This window comes from Theropithecus gelada, chromosome 7b (assembly GCF_003255815.1).
Source record: "Theropithecus gelada isolate Dixy chromosome 7b, Tgel_1.0, whole genome shotgun sequence".
NCBI lineage: Eukaryota > Metazoa > Chordata > Mammalia > Primates > Cercopithecidae > Theropithecus > Theropithecus gelada.
This window is the reverse complement of record NC_037675.1, coordinates 103,648,603-103,665,081: the sequence shown is the minus strand read 5'-3', so window position 1 is coordinate 103,665,081 and position 16,479 is coordinate 103,648,603. Positions and strand designations below refer to the sequence as shown.

Sequence of the window (16,479 nt, the reverse complement as noted above, 5' to 3'; positions counted from 1 at the left end):
ACTTGAGCCCAGGAGTTCAAGGCCAGCCTAGGCAACACAGCAAGACCCAGTCTGTACAAAAAATAATAATAATAATAATAATAATTTTTTTTTTTTTTTTTTTTTGAGATGGAGTCTCGCTCTGTCACCCAGGCTGGAGTGCAGTGGCGCGATCTTGGCTCACTGCAAGCTCCACTTCCTGGGTTCAAGCGATTCTCCTGCCTCAGCCTCCTGAGTAGCTGGGACTACAGGCGCCCGCCACCACACCAGGCTAATTTTTTTTGTGTTTTTAGTAGAGATGGGGTTTCACCATGTTAGCCAGGATGGTTTCAATTTCCTGACCTCATGATCCGCCCGCCTCGGCCTCCCAAAGTGCTAGGATTACAGGCGTTAGCCACTGCACCCGGCCTACAAAAAATTTTTTAAAATTATCCAGGTGCAGTGGCATATGTCTGTAGTCCCAACTACTCAGGAGGCTGAGGTAGGAGGATCACTTGAGCCCAGGAGGTTGAAGCTGCAGTGAGCTATGATCATGCCACTGCCCTCTAGCCTAGGTGACACAGTGAGACCCTATTCCAAACACACACACACACACACACACACACACACAAAGCCAAACTCTTTAAAAACAGGAGTGTTAAATACACTTCACATTGGCCACAATAGACAGCAGTGCCTCATATATACCAGTCATCAATAAATGCTTGATGAATGAGGATTATGTTTTGTTTTGTTTTTTGAGACAGAGTCTCAGCTCTGTCACCCAGGCTGGAGTCCAGTGGCACAATCTCAGCTCACTGCAGCCTCAACCTCCCAGGCTCGAGCAATTCTCCCACCTAAGCCACGTGAATAGCTGGGGCCACAGGCATGCACCACCACACCTGACTAATTTTTTCTTGTAGAGATGGTATCTCACTATGTTGCCCTGGCTGGTCTAAAACTTCTGGGGTTCAAGCAATCCTCCTGCCTCGGCCTCCTAAAATACTGGGATTATAGGCATGAGCCAAGGTAACTTGTCACTGACACTGTCAATTTCAAGTGTCCTGAAAATTAAAACTGAATTCTACCAATTAGAAATGTATACCAATTAAGGTTACTTCTATTTTTAAGGTCTCCTGAATAACCAAATAAGATCACACTTCATATTACTGCACAAACTAACCTCACTGAGAAAGAAACAGAATTATTCTCTAAGATACTAAATTCCAGATGACAAAAATCTTCCTATTTTTAAAACAAGGTTCTTGGCCAGGTGCACCAGCCCACGCCTGTAATCCCAGCACTTTGGGAGGCCCAGGCAGGAGGATCACCTGAAGTCAGGAGTTCAAGACCAGCCTGGCCAACATGGGGAAACCCCGTCTCTACTAAAAATACAAAAATTAGCCGGGCGTGGTGGCAGGTGCCTGTAATCCTAGTTACTCGGGAGGCTGAGGCCTGAGAATGGCTTGAACCCAGGAGGTGGAGTTTGCAGTGAACCGAGATCATGCCATTGCACTCCAGCCTGGGGAACAGAGTGAGACTCTGTCTCCAAAAATAAAAATAAAAATAAAAATAAAATAAAATAAAATAAGGTTCTTTAGCCACACAGCCAAACCACTCAATGACAAAATCCACCATGTTTTGATGCTTGCTCACGCTCAAGTTTTCTATCAAAGCACATTACCCTTAAGTCACTATATTAAGTCAATGATAATAAATATCATATAAGTGACACGTTTTTTGAGGGCAAAGACTTTGACTACACCCAGCATCTAAAACAGTACCTTGTATCTGGTAGGCATACTCCATGAATATTTGCTGAAAGAATGGCATTCATGACTATCTCATGGACTTCAATGACATATTCCAGGTGCTTCTCACCATTGCTCATATCCACCCATGAAGTCCTCCTTTTTTGGGGAGGTCTCACTTTGTTGCCCAGGCTGGAGTGCACTGGCATGATCTTGGCTCACTGCAACCTCCACCTCCTGGGTTCAAGCGATTCTCCTGCCTCCTGAGTAGCTGGGATTACAGGCATGCACCACCATGCTTGGCTAATTTTTGTATTTTTTGTAGAGATGGGGTTTCACCGTGTTGACCAGGCTGGTCTTGAACTCCTAATCCCAGATGATCCACCCGCCTCAGCCTCTCAAAGTGCTGGGATTACAGGTTACCCAATGGAGTCTTTCAAAATCTCATCACCACCCTCCTCTTCAAAGCCAAGAGAACCCAGGTATAGTACGAAAGTATATCCGCTTTAAATGATGTATTAAGATGCTTTCCCCTCAGTATGCAACATTCTAAAGTCAAATAAATCATCAATATTTCAGAAGTCAGTAAATAGCCTTTAATGGAAAAGAAACACAAGTTTCCAGTCATTCAGCAACCCTGTGTGACCTACTAAATTAAGTACAAGATTTCTCAAAGTATATCTAATACAAAAAGTTCTAGACTTCAGAACCTCTTTCTAAATTACAAAAGGGGAGCCAGGGAGGTGTGAAAAATTACAAAAGGGGAGAAGGATGTGAACACGAACCTCTCTGAAGCAGTGAAGTATCTAAAACCAGTCTGTTAGGGGGAAATTTTTTTTTTTTTTTTTTTTTTTTTTAGACGGAGTCTTGCTTTGTCGCCCAGGCTGGTTTTTTGTATTTTTTAGTGGAGACGGGGTTTCACCATGTTAGCCAGGATGGTCTCAATCTCCTGACTTCGTGATCCGCCTGTCTCGGCCTCCCAAAGTGCTGGGATTACAGGCTTGAGCCACCGCGCCCGGCCCGGGAAAATTTTTTTTAAAGGCATCTAGTTCACCCTCCCACACAAAGCAGGAATTCCTCCAATGTCACCAACAGGTGGTCCTGCAGTTTTTGACAAAGAGACAGAACATTTCCCGTATGAGCATTCCCATAACAGAACGCTCATTCTCTCTCAAGTCAACCCATTACCTTCTTCTTTAAATAGGATCTAAAAATACTTCAGCTTTTATGAACTGACTCTTCTTCTGGCCCCAACTTCATCTCAGCATCATGAACATAAAGCTCTTCTAGTCGGGTGTGGTGGCTCATGCCTGTAATCCCCAGCACTTTGGGAGGCTGAGGAGGGTGGATCACGAGGTCAGGAGTCCAAGACCAGCCTGGCCAAGATGCTGAAACCCCGTCTCTACTAAATATACAAAAATTAGCTGGGCATGGTGGCAAGCGCCTATAATCCCAGGTACTTTGGAGGCTGAGACAGGAGAATCACTTAAAACCCGGGTGCTAGAGGTTGCAATGAGCCAAGATCAAGCCACTGCACTCCAGCCTGGGCGACAGAGCAAGACTTCGTCTCAAAAAAAAAAAAAAACTCTTCTAGCATAAAGACCTAAAAATCACAATGTTTTCAGCTTGCTTTCCCAAACACCCCACCCCTCTCAATTCCAAATCAAGTTGGCAAAGAAAAAAAAAAAAAAAAACAACTCAACAAAAAAAAAAAAAAATCATTTCATTTTAAAAAAAAAAAAAAAAAAAAAAAAAAAAACCTGAGCACAGAATCATACAACCTTTAGAGTTGGAAAAACCTTAGAACCCTCTAAATTTACTTCCTACTTCCTGTAGTTATCACTTCAGTAACTTCTCTGGGCAGTACATTTGTGGCCTGGAATCTTAAGATGTGGGGAGGTAGGAAGATTCTTTGGCTTGAATGTTAAGTCATTCTGAGTACAGTTTTTGTTTATTATTGATTGTTTTGGTTTTTTTTGAAAAAGGCTCTCATTCTGTTGCCCGGGCTGGAGTGCAGTGGCACAATTACAGCTCACTGCAGCCTCAACCTCCCCAGTTCAAGTGACCTTCCCAACTCAGCCTTCCAAGTAGCTGGGACAAGAGGCACATGACACCATGCCCACCCTTGTAGAGACAGGGTTTCACTATGTTGCCCAGGCTGGTCTCGAACCCACATGAGGTTTCACTGTGTTGCCCAGGCCGGACTCCTGCAATCCTCCCACCTCGGCCTCCCAAAGTGTTAGGATTACAGGTTTGAGCCACCACTCCTGGCCTGAGTACAGTTTTTAAAAGTTGTACATGGATCTTGTAGGTGACATAGTTTGACAGAAGTAGATCAAAAGTAATCTGTATCACTTGTTTACTATTACTTCATTGTCTCTTATACAATTTCCCTATTTTAAGAAGGTTAAATAAATTTGTTACTTACTAGCAATATTTTTAAATGTCTTTTAAAAGATATGAGCTATTAAAAAATACCCAAGTTACTTTCGGGCCCAAAATTGAATAGGTTTTTCAGCTTCTAAAGATCTCTTTCAAGTTTGGCATAGACATGGCTTTACTCAGTCATCCACTCAACAAATACACAGTAAGGGCCTAACTCTAAACTGGACACTGCACTGGGCATTGAGAAGATGGAGAGAAGGAAAGATAAGGTCCCTATTCTAAGGGAGCTTTGTTTACAGAAGGCACAATTGCATCATCACACAGAATTACAAATTCAGAAAAGTGCTAGGAAGGCAAAGTACAGGATGCTCTAAGAACACATACACATAATATGGCCTGTAATCACAGCACTTTGGGAGGCTGAGGCGGGTGAATCACTTGAGGCCAGGAGTTCCAGACCAGCCTGGCCAACATGGCAAAACCCTGTCTCTATTAAAATACAAAAATGAGCCAGGCACAGTGGCGCATGCCTGTAATCCCAGCTACTCAAGAGGCTGAAGCATAAGAATCACTTGGGCCCAGGCAGCAGAGGATGCAGTGAGCCCCCAGCCTGGGTAACAGAGCAAGACTCTGCCTCAAAAAACAAAACAAAACAAAAAACCAAGTAATAGAGGAAAACTGTTACACCATGGGGATTCAAAGCAAAATTTCCTGAGGAAGTGATGGTTAAGCTGAGATCTGAATGGAGGCCATTCGTATTTATGTAAAAACAGAGATCCATAAAATGAGAAGAGAGGATTGGTCCAATAAGCCCAGCTACCTTACCTTTGGCATCTTTTATCCTATATCCTAAAAACAACCTTTTTTTTTTTTTTTTTTTGAGACAGAGTCTAGCTCTGTTGCCCAGGCTGGAATACAGTGGTATGATCTCGGCTCACTGCAACCTCCACCTCCCAGGTTCAAGCGATTTTCCCGCCTTGGCCTCCCGAGTAGCTGGGACTATAGGTGAGCACCACCACGCCCAGCTAATTTTGTATTTTTAGTAGAGACGGGGTTTTACCATGTTGGCCAGGCTGGTCTCAAACTCCTGATCTCAAGTGACCTACCCGCCTCGGCCTCCCAAAGTGCTGAGATTACAAGCGTGAGCCACGGCGTGCAGCCCTGCTCCCCCTTTTTGTTGTTTTAAAAACAGGGTCTCATTCTGTTGCCCAGGTTGGGGTGCAGTGGCACAATTATAGCTCACTGTAACCTTAACTCTTGGGCTCAAGAGCCCTCCTCAGCTTCCCAAGTAGCTGTGACTACAGGCACATACCACCATGCCCAGCTAATTTTTTTTTTTTTTTTTTTTTGTAGACACAGGGTATTGATATGTTATCCAGGCTGGTCTCAAACTTCTGGGCTCAAGCGATCCTCCCACCTCAGCCTCCCAAAGTGCTGGGATTACAGGCGTGAGCCACTGCACCAGACAACCTCTTTTTTAAAAAAAGAAGAACAAAGTATGTAATAAAGATGTCTGAAAGCTAGTAATTGAAAGTCTTTTGGGGAGAGGGACAGGGTCTTATTTAGCTCTGAATACCTCACATCACCTTGCCTAGTATCGTTACTATCACAGTAGTCACTCAAATCTGGTGAAATGATTAGTGTCAGTATTAAATCAACGTTAATACTGTCTTTAGTTAAATAAATTTGCCAAACTACATCTCCTCACATAAGAAACCCCATTTTAAACTTTCTCAATTGTGAAAAGATGTTTTAATCTACCTCAAGAATTTAATAAAATAATACACGGCAAAATGCCGGGGTAGATTCTATAAGTTCTTGGAATATATGATGATATCCCTGTGATCAAAAAGCCGGATCAGTCTCTTCTAAGATAGTTTAGACTCAGCTGTGCTTCATTTTCCTTACTATGAGAAAAAATTCTAACAGGTTTGCATCCCCTCTCTGGCCTCGGTTCTCTGACGAGGGTGAAATAACAAACTCTAAAGTTCCTTCTAACTCCAGACACCTGTAAACCTTTTAAAAGGCTCACTCACGATTGCAACTCCTTAGCCTGAATGTTAGACTACTTCCTCACCTACTCCATTTCCCCAGGACCCTATGTTTTTTCTCAGGAAAGGTAGCACGTAATTCATGATTTAAGTTCTTTAAAACACCTATTTTCTACTCATTTTACACGCAGACTTAAGTTGAATTTATACATCTAAATTAGATCTTCTGAATAATCCAAATAATTATTGTAGGCCGGGCGCGGTGGCTCAAGCCTGTAATCCCAGCACTTTGGGAGGCCGAGACGGGCGGATCACGAAGTCAGGAAATCGAGACCATCCTGGCTAACACGGTGAAACCCCATCTCTACTAAAAAAAAAAAAAATACAAAAAACTAGACGGGCGAGGTAGCGGACGCCTGTAGTCCCAGCTACTCGGGAGGCTGAGGCAGGAGAATGGCCTAAACCCGAAAGGCGGAGCTTGCAGTGAGCTGAGATCCGGCCACTGCACTCCAGCCTGGGCGACAGAGCGAGACTCCGTCTCAAAAAATAATAATAATTATTATTATTGTAAAATTTTACACCCCTCAAAGGACAAAAAAAAAAAAATAGTCAAAACAGCCAACTTGGTGGGGCGCGGTGGCTCAAGCCTGTAATCCCAGCACTTTGGGAGGCCGAGACGGGCGGATCACGAGGTCAGGAGATCGACACCAGCCTGGCTAACCTGGTGAAACCCCGTCTCTACTAAAAAATACAAAAAACTAGCCGGGTGAGGTGGCGGGCGCCTGTAGTCCCAGCTACTCGGGAGGCTGAGGCAGGAGAATGGCGTAAACCCGGGAGGCGGAGCTTGCAGTGAGCTGAGATCCGGCCACTGCACTCCAGCCTGGGCGACAGAGCGAGACTCCGTCTCAAAAAAAAAACAAAAAACAAAAAAAAGCCAACTGTGCTCTGGGTGTGGTGGGTCACATCTATAACCTCAGCACTTTAGCAGGCTGAGGTGGGAGGATCGCTTGAGGCCAGGAGTTCAAGACCAGCCTGGGCAACACGGCAAGACCTCCATCTCTAAAAAACATTTTTTTGTTTTTAATTAGCCAGGCATGGTGGTGCACACCTGTAGTTCCAGCCACTAGGAAGGCTGAAGTAAGAAGATCATCTGAGCCCAGGAGTTTGAGGCTGCAGTGAACTATAAGCATGCCACCGCACTCCAGCCTAGGCAACAGAATGAGATTCTGTCTCTAAAAACAAAAATAAAAACATGTTTAATGGCCATCGGTCAAAAATAGGTTTATAACTACTAACTCTAAAGAGTAAATCTTGGTTTTCCAATTAAGGAAAATTTATTTCCTATATTTTAAATCAGAAAATAGCCACAAAAAATCACTTACACTCAGAAATAACAATAAATGCAAACTCATTAATGGAAAAAAAATTTTAAGTTACAATTAAAAGAGAGCAGAAACATCTGCAACATAATGCAAATGTATCTATGATACTACCACATGAAAATGAAATTTTACCCAAAAAAACGTTAAAACACTCAAATTATGCAGGTAAGGGCAATTCACGTATTTCAGATTTATCTTGTTTAAAATAATTTTTTGGTGTAGTTTTTTTTTTGTTTTTTTTTTTGTTGTTTGTTTTTTTTGAGGCGGAGTCTCGCTCTGTCGCCCAGGCTGGAGTGCAGTGGCGCGATCTCGGCTCACTGCAAGCTCCGCCTCCCGGGTTTACGCCATTCTCCTGCCTCAGCCTCCCGAGTAGCTGGGACTACAGGCGCCGCCACCTCGCCCGGCTAATTTTTTGTATTTTTAGTAGAGATGGGGTTTCACTGTGTTAGCCAGGATGGCCTCGATCTCCTGACCTCGTGATCCGCCCGTCTCGGCCTCCCAAAGTGCTGGGATTACAGGCTTGAGCCACCGCGCCCGGCCTTTTGGTGTAGTTTTAAAAGCCTTGCCTCCTTTTACCCTTCAGGGAATAGCGTCCCACTAAAAGAGAACACTATTGTAACGATACTTTCAGGCAAGAAACTTGTCTTTATGATGTAAACCAGGGATACCAGATCCAGATAAGGTTTGCCATTAGGATGCTTCAGAAGTAATAACCTTCAAAGAAAAAAAAAATTGTAAAGTAATTCCTGCATTAATAATTGCTAGTTAGTGAATTTAGTTTTTAAGCACATTGTATTTTTATATAAATTTTTAAAATTTAAAATTCTAAACTTAATTTCCAGAGACAAAATAAATCCTTTCACTCTGAACATCAACGTCAAGACGGCAGCTTCTTATTTGACAGTTACTTTTAGTATTTCTTTAACTATATTTTACATCTACTGAGTGTTTCAGAGCCTTAAAATTCATTACGATTATTATATTATTAGTTACAACGTGCACTGTAACATTCCCTTTTTAAAGAAGTGCAAATAGAAGTTAAATAACTTATCCAAGGTCACCCAACAAGTCAGTGACAAAGTTGGGAGTAGGAGTAAAACTTCAGCCCCTAGACTGAAGACTACTTCAAGTGTTTGCAATTCCAAAAGAGGAAAAAAAAAAAAAAAAAAAAAAGGTCAAGCGATTTACCCTCAATAACTTCCAATAGTATACTCTAAATACAGTGGTACACTTATTATCATAAACACTAATAAAAAAGATTCACAGTGAATGAAAGAAACAACTTTGCTACATTTAGATACCACTGTCATTTCCCTAGCTCTTGTAACAAGCGAAAATCCTGCACTGGATCTGGCTATATGAAATCCTAGGGAATGTTCACTCTTCAATATGAACAATTTATTTTCATGCTAACATGCATTTGCGAATTAATCTTTTATCACCTTGTCCTATTTGGAGGTGCTGTGGGATGCATTTATTTCCTCACTCTTCCATAACATCAAGTCAAAGACTACAATCTCAAAACTAAGCAATTCTCAGTGAAAACATAGTTGCATAGCCAATGAAAGAAAAGCTCTAATAAATGGCTGCTTTTAAAGAGATACTTTTAAAGGATGCTTATATGCTTCAGAGAATTACTGATAACTCGCCCGCCAAGAAGGATGGTCCCTTTAAAGTAGCCTTTAAGGCATTATCCCTCCCCGTTTGGGACACAGTCTGACTTGTTGGACAAGACTAATCTGGGCACTCTCACACACAACCCCTCTGAACCAGCTTAGTTCATTGCAAACATCATTTCAACTGTAGTACTCAGCCCTTCGCATACTACAAGGGACAAGATGACTCTCCTTAACAGTCTTTCAGAACGTCCCCTCGGCGGACACTGACAGCCGACCTCCCGCGGATGTTTTTGGAAATAGAAATGTTAACACCAGGAGAGGCTCCTAGGAAGTGTCAGCGCGGCAGCAGGTGGAGTAGCCCTGCGTGCCGAGCAGGTTCTTTCTGACCTAGTCTCAGTCCTCCGCTTCCCGGCCCCAGTTCCGCCTTACAGAGATCTTGTTAAGCCGTCTTGCGCCCCTGTTCTCTAACCCAGGGCGAGACTTCCAACCCTCCAGGGAGGCGAGGCAATCGAAGCAGACAAGACGGCCACCCCACCTCTTCCGGGGACTCGCAGGCCCGCTCCCTGGCCATGTCAGAGCCTGATGGACCAGGCTGGAGGGGACGCAGCCGGCTCCCCTGGGAGCCTCCCAGCCAGAACCCCGCGTCCCACGGTCCCTTTCCATAGCCCCCACCCCTTCGAAACGCCACCGCCACCACCCTCCTTACTCCTGAATCCCCTCTCCTCAGGAGTACCCCAGTGGAGGGAGTTACCGGCCCACTCAAAAGTAAGAGCGACGGCCACCCCTCTCGGTCACCCTGGCCCCACTGTCACCGCCCTGCTCCCGCCTCTGCCTACGCCGCTGGCTGACCCCGGTGACGCCCGGGTCGGTACCTTGCGGACCCCCTTGTAGATATAGAAGTAGAGCTCCCGGCCCACATTGAAGCAGAGGCGGTCGCCGTTGCCAGACTGGTCGTTGAGGTTTACGAAGGAGACGCGGACAGGGTTGGATCCCTGCGAGTTGAAGGGCACCCGGTTGGGCCGGCTGTACTCCGAGTGTGGCAGCAGCTTGTACAGACCTTCCCGGGTGGTGAATTGGGTCTTAATCTCGTTCATCTCCTTCCCTCCTCCCTCCGTCGCCATCTTGGAAAGCAGCGTTCATCCTGCCCTAAGTGCCCGGATCACGCCCACCGCGCAGGCGCTGTTCCCGTGCTCCCTCTTCCCCCACCCCTTGCCTTTTCCTTGTCGCCCCTCCCACCCGCGGGCCAGCCCCGCGAAGGCGGGCCGAAGGGAAGGGGCGGGCTTGTTTACGGCCCGACTGCGCAGGCGTGCTCACCTGGCGTGCTCCACCCGGCTGGGCGTCCGCAGGCTCCTCCCCCGGGCGTGGCCTCCGGGCGGCCCGGCTGCTTCCCAGGTGATGTCGGTTCCAGCCGGTGGGGTCTAGTTGACGGTTCCGCAGCCACTAGGACCAACGGAAAGCCGATCAGGGGGAACCGCGGCGGGGCTGGTGTCAGGAGCCTGAGGTGAACTTGAGGGTGCTTCCTCAGCGGTCTCCCCCCCTGCCCTGAGGGGCGCCGGGACCCCAAAGAGCGGAGGAAGAGCGCCACCCCGACTGCCACCGCTTCGGGGCCAGCACGCGGGGTACCCTACAGGGAGCGCGGATGCCCCTGTGTTCGGGCGGGGACGGCTCCACCCCTCCTGGGCCCTCCCTTTGGGACGGGGACTGTCCCGCCCAGAGAGAGTGCTGACTACCCGCCCGACCGTCTTGATCCCCGGTCAGGAAGCAAGCCCCTTGGAAGCCTCCTCGCCGCCGTTTCTGAGAAGGTACCGAAGGACTCAAGATTTACGCTTCACTATGTTTTATTTCAGGCCGGGTAGGGGGAGAGAAGAATGTGGTACAGCATGAATATCCTAATTCCTATGTGTGGTGAGCACTGGCGGCCTCCGCTTCTTAGCGGAGGTTTGTCCTTTCCAACTGTTCAGAGACACGCGGCGGGGAAGCGCTCTGGGAACCGGGGACTGAATCTATGCAGGATTCACTTCTCTTGCTCAGTAGTTTACGAAGAGCTCTTAATAAAATTTAAGGTAATTGTTTTTTTTTTCCAGAAGCCTCAGGTGGAGTCAGTGAGATTATTTACTAGGAGATCCATAGGGATAGTTGTATGCATGTAATGTACAGGGTCTAGATTTGTAAGAACGGGCACACGTGTCAAAGTAAGAGTAAACAATCACTATTTTATACCTGGGTTTCTTGGCATGTTGCACCAGAATAGGAAAGTTTCTAAAGTGACAGAAACATTCTAATAGAATTCCAGGGAGGAGGGAGGCCAACATCTGTAACACCAAGAATCAATTATTCCTGAAAGTTCAGATTATATCTTGAGGGACACAAAAGAAGTGAATGGAGGGAATTTCTAAAGTAGGAGGAATCTAAATCATAAACATCTTCTGTATTATAAAGCAATACCAATAGAAACTGTGCCAATGATGTAATAATACATTTGCATTGTGTTAGAAAAAAAAGAAAAAAAAAGCACTGAAGTCCTACTTAATTAATAGAACCTTAGAAATGCTTAAAATTTTTTCTTAGAATTGTTTTGATGTTATCCGACTTTCCCTAAAAGTCAAATCGAGATCAGAAATCTTAATACACCAACATATGTTCTGTGGTTCCCATGGCTAGATCCCAAACTCCGTAACTGTGCTATTTTACATTGAAAACACATATTTTACAATAATCAACTTGAAGGATAGTGACATCTTGAATCTTCTAAAAATAATTTATCTGTATTTCCTAATTATCAAGAGGAAAAAAGTGTAATAATATTTTGGGGGGAAAAGGCCAGTCGCAGTGGCTCACGTCTGTAATCCCAGCACTTTGCGAGGCCGAGGTCAGGAGATCAAGACCATCCTGGCTAACATGGTGAAACCCCGTCTCTACTAAAAACACAAAAAAATTAGCCGGGCATGGTGGCAGGGGCCTGTAGTCCCAGCTACTCAGGAGGCAGAAGCAGTAGAATGGTGTGAACCCGGGAGGTGGAGCTTGCAGTGAGCCGAGATCGCTCCACTGCACTCCAGCCTGGGCAACAGAGCCAGACTCTGTCTCAAAATATATATATATGTGTATATATATATGGGGGAAAAAAACCCAGTAAGCAAAAGTTAAAACAAAATTTTGTATTATTCCTTAATTAACCACAACATTCTATTTCCCATAATACCTATGTAATCTAAGCATTCTATCAAGATTTACCGTATATAAATTCAACATTTTATTATAATCACAGTAATAGACTATTCACTTTGTCTCATGCATAGCCTTTGGGTTTTTTTTCTTTTTTTTTGGACGGAGCCTTGCTCTGTTACCAGGCTGGAGTGCAGTGATGTGATCTCAGCTCACTGCAACCTCTGCCTCCCAGGTTCAAGTGATCCTCCTGCTTCAGCCTCCCGAGTAGCTCAGACTACAGATGTGCACCACCATGCCCAACTAATTTTTGTGTTTTTGGTAGAGATGAGGTTTCACCATGTTGACCAGGATAGTCTTGATCTCTTGACCTTGTGATCTGCCCTCCTTGGCCTCCCAAAGTGCTGGGATTACAGGCATGAGCCACTGTACCCGACCCCACGCATAGCCTTTGAATAATCTCTGTTTTTATTCTTTTTCTCTCGTAGCTTTCTTCCCCCATATTCAAAGATTCAATAAGTAACACCCAAAACTAAATAACTAGGCCTGAATGGCCAGGCATGTTGGCTCATGCCTGTAATCCCAGCACTTTGGGAGGCCGAGGCGGGCGGATCACGAGGTCAGGAGTATGAGATCGCCTGGCCAACATGATGAAACCCCATCTCTACTAAAAATACAAAAATTAGCCAGGCGTGGTGACACATGTCTGTAATCCCAGCTGCTCGGGAGGCTGAGGCAAGAGAATTGCTTGAACCCGGGAGGTGGAGGTTGCAATGAGCCGAGATCTCACCACTGCACTCCAGCCTGGGCGACAGAACGAGACTCCATCTCGGGAAATAAATAAATAAGTAGATAAATAAATAAATGGGCCTGACCTAATTTTATTTCTGATTTTCAATTTCAAACCGGGAATTTATTTTTATTTTTATTTTTTTGTGGTAGAGTCTCACTCTGTTGCCCAGGCTTCAGTGCAGTGGCACAGTCTCAGCTCACCTCTCCACCTCCCAGGTTCAAGCGATTCTCCTGCCCCAGCCTCCCAAGTAGCTGGGATTACAGGCGCATGCCACCACACCCAGCTAATTTTTGTGTTTTTAGTAGAAACAGGGTTTCACCATGTTGGCCAGGCTGGTCTCAAACTCCTGACCTCAGGTGATCCACCCACCTCAGCTTCCCAAAGTGCTAGGATTACAGGTGTAAGGCACCGCACCCAGCCTCAAACTGGATATTTCTTTTTTCTTCTTCTTTCTTTGTTTTTTTTTTTTTTTGAGAGAAGTCTTGCTCTTGTCCCCCAGGCTTCAGTGCAATGGCTCGATCTCAACTCACTGCAACCTCTGCCTCCTGGATTCAAACGATTCTTATGCCTCTGCCTCCCGAGTAGCTGGGATTAAGGCACCCGCCACCAAGCCCGGCTAATTTTTGTATTTTTTAGTACAGACGGGGTTTCACCATGTTGGCCAGGCTGGTCTCGAACTCCTGACCTCAGGTGATCCACCCGCCTCGGCCTCTCAAAGGGCTGGGATTACAGGCATGAGCCACTGCACCCGGCCTAAACCGGGTATTTCTTTTTTTTTTTTTTTTTTGAGACGGAGTCTCGCTCTGTCACCCAGGCTGGAGTGCAGTGGCCGGATCTCAGCTCATTGCAAGCTCCACCTCCCGGGTTTACGCCATTCTCCTGCCTCAGCCTCCCGAGTAGCTGGGACTACAGGTGCCCGCCACCTCGCCCGGCTAGATTTTTGTATTTTTTTTAGTAGAGATGAGGTTTCACCGTGTTAGCCAGGATGGTCTCGATCTCCTGACCTTGTGATCCACCCGTCTCGGCCTCCCAAAGTGCTGGGATTACAGGCTTGAGCCACCGTGCCCAGCCTTTTTTTTTTTTTTTTTTTTTTTTTTTTTTGAGACAGAGTCTCACTCTTGCCCAGGCTGGAGTGCAGTGGCATGATCTCGGCTCACCACAACCTCTACCTCCTGGGTTCAAGCGAGTCTCAGCCTCCCGAAGAGCTGAGACTACAGGCGTGTGCCACCACGCCGGGCTAATTTTTTTGTATTTTTAGCAGAGATGGGGTTTCACCATGCTGGTCAGGCTAGTCTCGAACTCCTGACCTCGTGATCCACCTGCCTTGGCCTCCCAAAGTGCTGGGATTACAGGCATGAGCTACCACGCCCAGCCCAAACCTGATATTTCTAAATAAATTCATCAGTCTCTAAACTTTATCAGTTATTTTTTCAGTTCAAACTTGAATCATTTTAATGGTTTTGTGAATTAATTCCTTCTAAACAACTACCAAAGTAATTTTCTAAAAACAGTGCTTTAGGCATTACATATTCTATTGTCCAAAAACTTTCAATTATTTGAAATACCCACACAGTTTAAGTCATACACCAGTACTTCTCAGCCTGTTTCTTACCTACTGCATAAATCCTCCATTCCAGTCAGACGGTTCTGCTGTCATCCTTTTTTTTTTTTTTTTTTTTTTTTTGAGACAGAGCCTTGCTCTGTCGCCCAAGCTGGAGCGTAGTGGCTCAATCTCGGCTCTCTGCAACCTCCAGCTCCTAGGCCCTGGCAAACCTCCCAAGTAGCTGGGACTACAGGCATGTGCCACCATGCCCAGCTAATTTTTGTATTTTTTGTAGAGATGGAGTTTTTTTTTTTTTTTTTTGAGACACGTCTCACTCTGTTGCCCAGGCTGGAGTGCAGTGGTGCAATCTCGGTTCACTGCAACCTCTGTCTCCTGGGTTTGAGCGATTCTCCTGCCTCAGCCTCCCAAGTAGCTGGGACTACAGGCACCCGCCACCATGCATGGCGAATTTTTGTATTTTTAGTAGAGACAGGGTTTCACCATGTCAGCCAGGCAGGCCTCAAACTCCTGAGCTCAAGCAATCCACCCACCTCTGCCTCCCAAAATTCAAGGCATGAGGCACCATGCCCAACCTGCTGTCATCCTTAGCTATGTCGCTTGCTTGAGATGACCTTCCCCCGACTGCCCCCCTTTCACCTTCATAGCGTATTCTTTAAGAACTAGTTGGCCGGGCGTGGTGGCTCAAGCCTGTAATCCCAGCACTTTGGGAGGCCGAGGCGGGTGGATCACGAGGTCAGGAGATCGAGACCATCCCTGGCTAACATGGTGAAACCCCGTCTCTACTAAAAATACAAAAAACTAGCCGGGCGTGGTGGCGGGCGCCTGTAGTCCCATCTACTCGGAGGCTGAGGCAGGAGAATAGCGTGAACCCAGGAGGCGGAGCTTGCAGTGAGCCGAGATCGCGCCACTGCACCCCAGCCTGGGCGACACAGTGAGACTCCGTCTCAAAAAAAAAAAAGAACTAGTTAAGGCCGGGCGTGGTGGCTCATGCCTGTAATCCCAGCACTTTTGGAGGCTGAGGCGGGCGATCACCTGAGTTCGGGAGTTTGAGACCAGCCTGACCAACATGGAGAAACCCTGTCTCTACTACAAATAAAAAATTAGCCAGGCGTGGTGGCACATGCCTATAATCCCAGCTACTAGGGAGACTGAGGCAGGAGAATCACTTGAACCTGGGAGGCAGAGGTTGCGGTGAGCCAAGATCACACCATTGCACTCCAGCCTGGGCAACAAGAGCAAAACTCCGTCTCGGGGAAAAAAAAAAAAAGAACTAGTTTAAATCCCATTTTCACCAAGCCCTGGGTGATAAAACCATATTTGAAACCAAGGATTCGGCCAGGCGCGGTGGCTCAAGCCTGTAATCCCAGCACTTTGGGAGGCCGAGATGGGCGGATCACGAGGTCAGGAGATCGAGACCATCCTGGCTAACACGGTGAAACCCCGTCTCTACTAAGAAATACAAAAAATAGCCGGGTGAGGTGGCGGGCACCTGTAGTCCCAGCTACTCGGGAGGCTGAGGCCGGAGAATGGTGTGAACCCGGGAGGCGGAGCTTGCAGTGAGCTGAGATCCGGCCACTGCACTCCAGTCTGGGCGACAGAGCGAGACTCCGTCTCAAAAAAAAAAAAAAAAAAAAAAAGAAACCAAGGATTCTTAACTCGGGACCCATAGCTGGCTTCAGGGAATGTTTGAACTCCCTATAATTGTGTTCAAAATTTTGTGTACATATTCATTATATCATTAGAGTCTTATCAGCATGTGCTAATTATCTTGTATTGTTTTGTTTTGAGATGGAGTTTTGCTCTTGTTGCCCAGGCTGGAGTGCAGTGACATGATCTTGGCTCACTGCAACCTCCGCCTCCCGGGTTCAAGCGAT

General features: G+C 46.1%; 1 protein-coding gene across 28 annotated transcripts in view; it reads right to left on the bottom strand.

Annotated features, from left to right (window-relative positions):
- The window catches only part of WDR20 (WD repeat domain 20), an 89,514-nt gene extending 78,750 nt beyond the window's left edge, over positions 1–10,764 (bottom strand). For 9 of the 28 annotated variants that reach the window (XM_025390941.1, XM_025390943.1, XM_025390966.1 and 6 more), the window contains exon 1: positions 9,959–10,311. In XM_025390941.1, the coding sequence (XP_025246726.1) occupies positions 9,959–10,207 (249 nt within the window). In that variant the 5' untranslated portion in view covers positions 10,208–10,311. Of the gene's footprint in view, positions 1–9,922; positions 10,312–10,400 lie in introns of those variants that run through there. The other 19 variants (XM_025390946.1, XM_025390970.1, XM_025390959.1 and 16 more) reach the window with 6 other exon arrangements.
- Positions 10,765–16,479: the final 5,715 nt, after the last annotated feature.